Consider the following 11,017-nt stretch of genomic DNA (forward strand, 5'->3'; position numbering starts at 1 on the left):
AGATTTCCATGCTTTTGGAATACTTCCTGATAACAATGTTAAATAGAAAATGTGGGCTACTGAGCCAGCAATAAAGGGAGCTGCACACTTAAGCAGACCAGGCTCCAAATGATCAGCCCCTGGGGATTCTTTTTGGTCTAATGTTAGCAAAGCATCCAGGACTTCTTTATCAGTGAATTTCCAAAAAGAAAACTCCTGACCAGCATTTTCAGTATCATTCAAAAGGTTTTCACCATCAACATCCAAATGACTATTTTCAAGAGCTGGCTTTGAAATACATTCAAATATATAGCCCGCAGAGATAAAATGGTGATTAAATGCATTAATGATATCAACTTTGTCAGTAATAGGGCCAGAATCTAAATGTATTTCTTGGGGGAGGAGAGAAGAGGAGACACAACCCTTCAGTGACGTAACAGCTTTCCAACATTTAGCTGGGTTCCCTGTACATTCAGATAGTGTTTTAACATAATAGTCAGATTTTTTAGAACTAGTTTTACACACAGATTTCTCAATCGCCTGAAAGACTGCCAGTCTGGGCCCGAGTCTGTGAAGCTAGCTTTGGCCCAGGCAGCATCTCTGTTGTGTATGACTTCAGATAGCTCTGAACTGAACCAAGGGCAAGACCTATTTTTAATTATCAGTTTTTTAAAGGGAGCATGTTTATCTACAATACAATTGAAAACATTTGAGAAGTGGTTAAGAGCCAACTCTGGGTCAGGTATAGATGCAATACAATCAAAGTCACCAAAATAAAGGTCACCAAAAAAGGCCTGTTCATTGAAATGTTTAAAATTATTCTTGTTGATAATAATATGCCATTTAGCAGACGCTTTTATCCAAAGCGACTTACAGTCATGTGCGCATACATTTTTACATATGGGTGGTCCCGGGGATCGAACCCACTACCCTGGCGTTACAAGCGCCATGCTCTACCAATTGAGCTACAGAGGACGGATCTAGGCATCCGTATATCCCTGACACATACAATGGGACAGTGGTCACTAATATCCAAAGCAAATACCCCACTCACAGCATTTTCCTCTGGAGTATTTGTAAATTTGATTTCGTAGGGTCCTTTAAGTTTGGACGAGTAGGCTTTGTAATCAGCTGGGTCAAATTTAGATTAGTACAAAAATCCTTTAAACAGTCAGTATCCTGCGTTTGATTTGAAGCCATTCTTGTGATTATTGTGATTTTGCTATTCATTGTAAATGTTTTTGGGCCTAGGTAGCCAAGTTGTATCTATGATCGTATGCTATCTATTCATGTTTTTTGTATGTTCTGTTTATCTGTGAATTAACCAATGATATCAGGCCACACCCGGCCATGATTACAGACACCTGTGTGTGTGTCCTTTGACACTATATAAACTAGTGACCCGCAGTGTTTGTCATTATACCCTGATGAAGACAGCTTGTCTGTCAATGTTGGTTATTAGGTTATTAAATTATTGCATCTGAGCTCCTAGAGTGTGCTGCTCTCCTTTTCTTTTTCAAGTGTTCTACTCCGTTAGCCAGCACCTCGCCTAAATAGGTGTGCGTTTCTTTCGCCTCTATAAGTATTTAGCATTCCAGTGTTAATACTATTGTAATTATTCTGCACTATAGCCTATTTATTGCCTTACCTCCATAACTTGCTACATTTGCACACACTGTATATATATTTTCTGTTGTATTTCTGACTTTATGTTTTTTACCCCATATGTAACTCTGTGTTGTTTTTATTGCACTACTTTGCTTTATCTTGGCCAGGTCGCAGTTGTAAATGAGAACCTGTTCTCAACTGGCTTACCTGGTTAAATAAAGGTGAAATAAAAAATAAATAAATAAAAATAAGTATCCTGCGTTCCCCATGCAAGATTAAAATCTCCAGCGATCAACACCTCTGGGGTAGTAAAAATGGCAATTAAATCAGTGAGTCCGTTTAGTACACACTTCCTGGTGGAGGGTGGACGATAGATTCCTATAACTGTTATTTTTGAGTTTGAACCCAACTGAAGACTTAAAACCAACAATTCAAATTGTTTAGGACTGGAGGTAGCCTTTAACAGAGACACAGAAATAACATTCAACACCACCACCTTACCCTTTCCTATCAGCCCTAAACACATTGTAACCATCCATAGCAACCTCAGTCCCGGGTTTTATCAGTTTCAGATCAAATAAAAAATATCAGGGTTTGCTTGAGAGGTCCAGATCTTGACATGATCCATTTTAGGTAATAAACTACGAATGTTAAGATGTAGAAATGTCAAACCTTTTCTGCATTTAAAATCACACAGAGTTTCAATACAAGTCAGATTACTTTGAGATTTCAGAACAGGAGACTCAAATATTGGATCATACCTATTAGGAAAAGAAAACAAAGTAGGAATAGCAATTACATTTCTGGTTAGCACCATTAGGCATGTCACCACTTTCAGATACAACATGTGAACTCACAGTGACCAAAGAGGAGATGGTGAAAACTGACTTACATGTAATGCTAATACTGTCCTTACATCAATTTAGTTGACCAAGAACCTTTCCAATGTTTGATGACAACAGCTGGGAGCCATTTTCACCCAGGTGAATGCTGTCTTCCAATCAACAATGATGTTGGGATTTTATCGCATTTCCAGTGCCACAACATTAGATAGTCATTAGAGTAAATAGAATATTTGGAGGGAATATGTTTGATGAACACAAAATAATGTTCATGTCTTCTGTCCCTACCATCCCACAACGTGCCACAAGCTTCCATGTCTTCACCAGAGGAGGATCTTCCCTCCACCTCTCAACCACTGGAGAAACAAAGCAAACGCTCCATCTTAGTGAGGATGTGTTCAATCATCAAGAAAGGCCGTGTAACACCTTCAAACAGGACACCGTAAAGGACTAAAGACTCACTTTAGTCTATTTATCATTTAAATACGGTTGCATTTAATTAATTGTATTTGGGGTATTTTCTGAAACTATCTGATCTTACATTTTAAACAGTGTGAATGTAACTTGTGCTAGAGTTACCTCACCAGCAGTTGGTAAGATTTCTTCAATACCGTACAATGTCTCCAACAGCAAGATGCACTGTGGTACAGTATTGTTAGAGAAGGAGAAACCTTTTATAAATGATTGGGCACAATGGTTAGGTTTGGTTATATGTAAACCTTAAGTTTACATATTCAAAACTCAAATTATTAACTATTTGACACAATTCTGAACCTTTAACATCTTTAATCACAATATTCCCCAGTATTATAAATGGTATTTACAACATGGGATTCAACAAACATTCAAGTGGTACAAGCAGTGTATTAAAAGTAAAAAAAAACTTTTTTTAAGGGTACATGTACAAAACGCGTTTACAAAAAATTAGTGGCAGTGAATTTGGGTCTAGTGAGAAACTTGTCTAACACGAGGTGCACTGAATATTGTAGGGATTCTTTCAGATGGTCCCATATGGACAGGTAGAGGAGCCAGTCTACAAACCGGCTCCTCTGATGAGTGGATAGCATGTGCAGTGCAACTCTACACCAGTGTCTATTTTTCGTTCTTCACAGCATTGCCCCCAGTGCTGCTGAAAGACAACGCATCTTTTAGTCCCGTTCCCTTCCTTATCCCAGTGTCCAGAGATGTCCCCTCAAAGAGCCGAGCCATGAAGGCCATGCCGTCCTCTCTGATGTAGGACTTTCCAGCGAAGGTGTAGAGAATGGGGTTGGCACAGCTGCTGATGAAAGCCAGAGCGGAGGTCACAGCACGACTGGGCTGCCATACCATATCTAGTCTGCATAGAGAGCGAGAGAGTTAATGTTGTCGTTACAGTCGTATTACTTATTGTATGGGTGTTGGTGCTTATGTTAAATTTAACTTTAGCTAAATGGAGGGGAAATATGTTGGGTCGGTTGGCACATACCTCTTTTTCATTGTTGAACCGTCTTCAAACTGTTCAGCCACCACCTATGAGAGAAAAAATGTACAATCATTCCTTCATTGTAAAATACTACAACTTCCTATGCTACACTCCACACTCTGAGTGAAATTGCAAGATAAACAATATCATATGATCACACACCTCTATTATGTTAATGGAGTGATATGGCAACCAGAAGATGCCAAACATCACAACGATGGCCAGGATGAGTTTCTCACTGCGGACCTTGCGACGGAACTTGGTCTGTCTGAGGCGTCTCAGGATGCAGATGTAGCTGCTCACTATAACCCCATACGGAACCAGGAATCCCACTACTGTCTCAAAGGTGTACTGGTACACCACCTGAACATGAGAAATTATGTAACGATAAACTGAACACATGTAATGATGGCATAGTGCAATACCAGGCTTATTTAAACATGAATGGGTCTGTCATAAGATCTCAGCTAAAATGTAGGATTGGTTAGGATTTATGATGTCAGGAAGAAAGGGAGGCTCCTGTGATCTTAGTAGTCATATAATGACTGTACCTGTATCAACATGTAAACCTCTTCCTAATCCTGAATAACTATATACTTAAACCAGAAAAAAATTATAATGTATCTAACTCCACTATGAACTTAATATTCACTTATCTCTTGAACTTACATGTTGAGACAGAGTGTGACCGGAGGCACACACCAGGCGGGTTTTGTTCTGTTCGTCATGATCATCCCTCACCTCCCTGAACAGCAGAGCAGGGATAGAAATGAAGAACACCAAGACCCACATCACAGCTATTGCCCGCACCACCGTCTTCTTGCTGGCCAGGGCCGCCACTCGATGGGGCCACACCACCGCAACTAGCCTGTGCAGGCTCATCAGTGTGATGAGGAAGATGGAGGCGTACATGTTAGTGTTGCACAGGTAAAACAGCCCCTTGCACATGGGGTTGCCAAAGTCCCAGTTCTGCCTGGCCAGATAAATTACGAAGAAGATGGTGAGGCACATGAGAAAGCCGTCGGCACACGCCAGGTTGAGGATGAGGAGAGTGGTTACGGAGCGTCGGCGGGCACGGGCCAGGATGCTCCAAATGATGAAGAGGTTTCCTGGGACGCCGAGGAGGAAGACCAGGCTCAAGATGAGGGCTCCTATGGCCGTGGTGGCGTCGTTACTCACGATGCTGGAATCCTCAACAGTGTCTTCGGTGAAGAGGACAGGGGTGGAAGTGGACTTGTTGACATAATGGAGGAGGGAACTGCCATTCTTGGCCATAGTGAGGGTGATTGGCTCTGAGGGAGAGAGGAAGCAAGACGTATAGAGTTATCCATAGACTCTGATGGCTACTGTGTCTACTGTGTGTTATCAACCTTCAATTTCAAAAGCAGCACTGAGCTTGGGTCATTGACCAAGAGGATGACCTACATAAAACACATTAGATATCAGTAGACATTTTACTTATTGAAGCTAAGCTTATGATTTTGATGTAAAGGTTTTAGTCGAGGGCTCAAGGTGCTGACTGTCATCTTCAATCTCTGTGTGATTAAAGAAGTTAAGGAAGGAGATGGACGAGTAAGAAAAAAGGAGGAAATCATTGTCATTGGCCATTGGGATGGTTATTGGCTCTGAGGTAAAGGAGGAAACAAGAGCCCCGTTTATACCTGTTGCTAACATGTGCCCTTTGTCTTGATCTTTTCTACATTCTGATTGTGCACAGGCTACATTTTTAGACAGGTGTAGACAATTAAAAGACACATTGTGATCTAATTGTGATCAGATCTTCCTGACCACCTCCAGAGTTAGTCAAGCACGCATTGTGTCTGGATATCAATCGAGTGTAAACAGACCTGGATGGTGAAACCATTTAAATCATCATTATAATCATCACTCTAAAATCATTGACAGGTAGCACCATTGACTAATGTGGACAGAGTGGAAGGATAAGAGACACATTTAATACAATGTGTAGACGTGACAGATCACACGAAACTCATGTTAGCACAACGTGTAAACAAGTGCTGTTATTGTGAAGTGGAAACGTCTAGGAGCACCAAAGGCTCAGCCGTGAAGTGGTAGGCCACACAAGCTCACAGAACAGGACCACCGAGTGGTCTGTCCAAATGTCAGCACAAATTGTCTGTCAAAACGTCAGCACAATAACTATTCGTCGGAAGCTTCATGAAATGGGTTTCCATGGCCGAGCAGCCGCACACAAGCCTAAGATCACTATGCACAATGCCAAGCATCAGTTGGAGTGGTGTAAAGCTCGCCACCATTGGACTCTGGAAACGCGTTCTCTGGAGTGATGAATCACGCTTCACCATCTGGCAGTCTGACGATCAAATCTGAGTTTGGCAGATGCCAGGAGAATGCTACCTGCCCCAATGCATAGTGCCAACTGTAAAGTTTGGTGGAGGAGGAATAATGGTCTGGGGCTGTTTTTCATGGTTCAGGCTAGGCCCCTTAGTTCCAGTGAAGGGAAATCTTAAAGCTACAGCATACAATGACATTCTAGACGATTCTGTGCTTCCAACTTTGTGGCAACAGTTTGGGGAAGGCCCTTTCCTTTCCTTTTTTTATTTTTTATTTGACTCCCTTTTTCTCCCCAATTTCATGATATCCGATCTTGTCTCACCGCTGCAACTCCGTCGAGAGTCATGCGTCCTCCGAAACATGACCTGCCAAGCCGTGCTGCTTCTTAACACACTGCTTGCTTAACCCGGAAGCCAGCCGCACCAATGTGTCGGAGGAAACATGGTCCAACTGACAACCGAAGTCAGCTTGCAGGCGCCCGGCCCACCACAAGGACTCGTTAGAGCACGATGAACCAAGGAAAATCCCCCCGGCCAAACCCTTCCCTAACCCCGATGACGCTGGGCCAATTGTGCACCACCCCATGGGGCTCCCGGTCACGGCCGGCTGTGACACAGCCTGGGACCGCTGCGCCACTCGGGAGGCCCAGGAAGGACCTTTCCTGATTCAGCATGACAATGCCCCCATGCACAAAGCAAGGTCCATACAGAAATGTTTTGTCAAGATCGGTGTGGAATAACTTGACTGGCCTGCATAGAGCCCTGACCTTAACCCCATCGAACACCTTTGGGATTAATTGGAACGTCAACTCCGAGCCAGGCCTGATCGACCAACATCAGTGTCCAACCTCACTAATACTCTTGTGGCTGAATTGAAGCAAGTACCCGCAGCAATGTTCCAACATCTAGTGGAAAGCCTTCTCAGAAGAGTGGAGGCTGTTATAGCAGTAAATGGGGGACCAACTCCATATTAATGCGCATGATTTTGCAATGAGATGTTCGACAAGTAGGTGTCCACATACTTTTGGTCATGCATGTAGCGTATCACAGAACTGTGTCACCAACATCAAATTAGGTGGATTGTTTTGCATATGGTTTACACAAGTTTCGCGAGTCCATCCTTCCAAATCTCACCTCGTTGATGTGAGTGAAGCCTGGGCATCCAAGGCCAGGTTGACACCGATAGAAATAGCTTTGGGATATAATTATATTTGAGGTTGGTGGTACATGTCTCTCTCTACCATCTGTCACTGTTGTATCTTTGCGGTAGACAATGTGTTTGCAGCATACATAAAAAGTTTTGCCACTAAAGCAGGCAAGCAAATATTCACATTAGCCCTCCTGGCCAACAGTATACTGGCACAGCACAGAGACGGCATGCTAAAACATGCCAAATATTAACGCTGCTCCTTTAAAAGACTCCACTAAGATAGTCATCGACTTCTCTTGATTTCTTCCCTCCTGCTTTCTCTCTGTATCTTTTTCTTTGTCTCTCTCACTGTACTCCACATTGGCACAATCATTTCCTCTTACCATCACAGGTCTTCCTCATAAGTAAGTTCTATTTCTACCCATCTGTAAAGCTATGAAGAGGAAGCACACCAAATAATGGTTCACAGAAGTGGAAATCTTGTCAATCAGGCTATGAACAGGGCAACAAGTTTCCACTTGTGCATCTTTTGTCTTGCCCAGTCACCCTCTAAATGGCACACATACACAATATATGTCTCAATTGTCTCAAGGATTAAAAATCCTTCTTTAGTCTGTCTCCTCCCCTTCATCTACACTGATTGAAGTGGATTTAACAAGTGACATCAATAAGGGATCATAGCTTTCACCTGGATTCACCTGGTCAGTCTATGTCATGGAAAGAGCAGGTGTTCATAATGTCAGTGTAATTGTATTTATACTGGTTACATTTCTAGAAAGAATACAGCCCTTCTTTGGCAGTGTGAAAACATAAACTCTACTTTACAGACTGACATAACAGCAGGTTTTGTTTATTTCAAAAGCTGACCTTAGATCAGTGTAGAGATGTGTCAACATGAGAATCAAGGCAAAGTTACGTCAACAGCAAGGAACACACAGAACCACACAGAGACAGGACGGGCTCATCAACACATGGAGACGAGAGAGAGAGAGGGAAGAGGATGGAATTAGAAAATGTATGAGCAAAATAGGTAAGAAAATCAGAGTTTTGGAAAGAAAATGGGAAATTAATTAGGAATAATTAAGAGATTGGGAGAGACAGTGAGAGAGAGAGAAAGAGAGAGAGGGAGAGACTGAAAATGAGAATAGAGTATGTCCCAGGGAGAAGTTCAGGATATTTTCATCCACTCACCTTACTACACAATCGAGACCTCAGAGGACGATGAAGAGGCTGATGATGAGCAATGGATCTGAGTAGGGTGTGTAACCATATGGTGGGAATAGTTTTGTATTTATCTACACTCTCTGCTTCTCTCTCTTTTCTGACAGCTCATATCCAATTCCCTCTCTCTTTCTATTTTCTTCTTTACAACTGCTTGTTTCCCCCGTCTTTCCCTGCTACTGTGTCTAATAAATGTGCTGTCCCACAAGCTGTAACATGCTGTGAGGGGCGAGAGAGGTGTGTCCTTCATTTAGTCTCCAACCTCTCTCTCTCTTTCACACACACACCCTCCACAGCTGTGTTTATACCTGGTGCTAACCGTCCCCCTTTTGTCCTGATCTTATCCACATTCTGATTGTGCCCACATTATTAAACAGGTGTAGACGATTAAAGGACACATTGTGATCTGATTGTGATCTTCCTGACCACCTCCAGAGGTAATCAGGCACCCATTGTGTCTGCCCACTGGGCACAGACGTCAGTTCAACGTCTAGTTTTGATTTACATTTGGTTGAGTTGTGAACTAACGTGAATTCAACAAAAAATGTCACAATGTCATTGGATTTATGTTAAAACTTGGGGCGAAAAAATACTAAATGCCCTTAAGTTGAAGACTTTTTGCAAATCCAATCAGTTTTCCATGTTGATTCGACGTCATCACTCATCACATACCCCGTTCAAAGGCACTTACATTTTTTGTCTTGACCATTCACCCTCTAAATGGCACACACACACAATCTGTCTCAATTGTCTCAAGGATAAAACATAATCCCCTTCATCTAAACTGATTGATATGGATTTAACAAGTGACATCAATAAGGGATAACAGCTTTCACCGGGATTCACCTGGTCAGTCTATGTCATGGAAAGAGCAGGTGTTCTTAGTGTTTTGTATACTCAGTGTACATATATATATATATACAGTACCAATCAAAAGTTCGGACACACCTACTCATTCAAGGGTTTTTCTTTATTTTTACTATTTTCTACATTGTAGAATAATAGTGAAGACATCAAAACTATGAAATAACACATATGGAATCATGCAGTAACCAAAAAAGTGTTAAACAAATCAAAATATATTTTATATTTGAGATTCTTCAAATAGCCACCATTTGCCTTGATGACAGCTTTGCACACTCTTGGCATTCTCTCAACCAGCATGGTGGCTATTTGAAGAATCTCAAATATAAAATATATTTTGATTTGTTTAATACTTTTGTGGTTACTACATAATTCCATATGTGTTATTTCATAGTTTTGATGTCTTCACTATTATTCTACAATGTAGAAAATAGTAAAAATAAAGAAAAACCCTTGAATGAGTAGGTGTGTCCAAACTTTTGACTGGTACTGTATATATATACAGTGAGGGAAAAAAGTATTTGATCCCCTGCTGATTTTGTATGTTTTCCCACTGACAAAGACATGATCAGTCTATAATTTTAATCGTAGGTTTATTTGAACAGTGAGAGACAGAATAACAACAAAAAAATGCAGAAAACCGCATGTCCAAAATGTTATAAATTGATTTGCATTTTAATGAGGGAAATAAGTATTTGACCCCTCTGCAAAACTGTCAGAATCGTCGAATACAGTGGACCAAGGCGCAGCGTGATGAGTGAACATACTTTTTTTATTTGAATCACCACAACGAACAAAACAACAAAACGATAACGTGACGTCCTTGGTTACAAACACTAACCACACACAGAACAAGATCCCACAACACACTGTGGAAACAGGCTGCCTAAGTATGGTTCCCAATCAGAGACAACAAGCAACAGCTGATTCACGTTGCCTCTGATTGAGAACCACACCGGCCAACATAGAAACAAATGAACTAGAATATCACCCTAGCACACAAAACACATAGAAACAACACACCCTGGCTCAACATATCAGAGTCCCAGAGCCAGGGCGTGACAGTACCCCCCCCCCAAAGGCGCGGACTGCGACAAACATAAACCGAACAGGGGAGGGCCGGGTGGGCATTCCTCCTCGGAGGCGGTTCCGGCTCCGGGCATGACCCCCACTCCCTTTCTAACCCCCCAAAGCGCCCCTGGTCCGGTCTGGCCCTGCTGGCCGGAGCTGGACTGAACACTGGTGGAGCGGATTGCTCTAGCTCCGGAGTGGAGCAGCTGACTGGTGCCGGACCAGGCACCGGTGGAACAGGCACGGGCTGTGCCGGACTGACGACGCGCACCACAGGCTTGGTGCGGGGAGCAGGGACGGGCCGGACCGGGCTAACGACGCGCACCAAAGGCTTGGTGCGGGGAGCAGGGACGGGCCGAACCGGGCTGACGAAGCGCACCACTGGCTTGGTGCGGGGAGCAGGAACAGGCCGGACCGGGCTAACGACGCGCACCAAAGGCTTGGTGCGGGGAGCAGGGACGGGCCGAACCGGGCTGACGAAGCGCACCACTGGCTTGGTGCGGGGAGC

At 42.9% G+C, this 11,017-nt stretch overlaps 1 protein-coding gene across 1 annotated transcript; it reads right to left on the reverse strand.

Annotated features, from left to right (window-relative positions):
- Positions 1-2,029: 2,029 nt before the first annotated feature.
- Positions 2,030-8,797, reverse strand: ltb4r2b (leukotriene B4 receptor 2b). The gene is made up of 5 exons (XM_084188281.1): positions 8,545-8,797; positions 4,561-5,183; positions 4,054-4,254; positions 3,895-3,938; positions 2,030-3,765 (listed from the first exon to the last, which is right to left on the reverse strand). Exons 2-5 carry the CDS (start codon positions 5,164-5,166, stop codon positions 3,522-3,524), a joined length of 1,095 nt encoding a protein of 364 aa, XP_084044407.1. The 5' UTR covers positions 5,167-5,183; positions 8,545-8,797; the 3' UTR covers positions 2,030-3,521.
- Between the last annotated feature and the right edge of the window lie 2,220 nt (positions 8,798-11,017).

This window comes from Coregonus lavaretus, assembly GCF_964263955.1.
Source record: "Coregonus lavaretus genome assembly, chromosome: 23".
In the NCBI taxonomy this organism is placed as follows: Eukaryota; Metazoa; Chordata; class Actinopteri; order Salmoniformes; family Salmonidae; genus Coregonus; species Coregonus lavaretus.

Coding starts and splice junctions, on each gene's coding strand:
- ltb4r2b (XM_084188281.1), bottom strand. CDS start 5,166: ATGGCCAAGAATGGCAGTTCCCTCCTCCATTATGTCAACAAGTCCACT. Junction 3,939..4,053: donor ACTCCATTAACATAATAGAG/GTGTGTGATCAT, acceptor TTTCTCTCATAG/GTGGTGGCTGAACAGTTTGA. Junction 3,766..3,894: donor GGTTCAACAATGAAAAAGAG/GTATGTGCCAAC, acceptor CTCTCTATGCAG/ACTAGATATGGTATGGCAGC.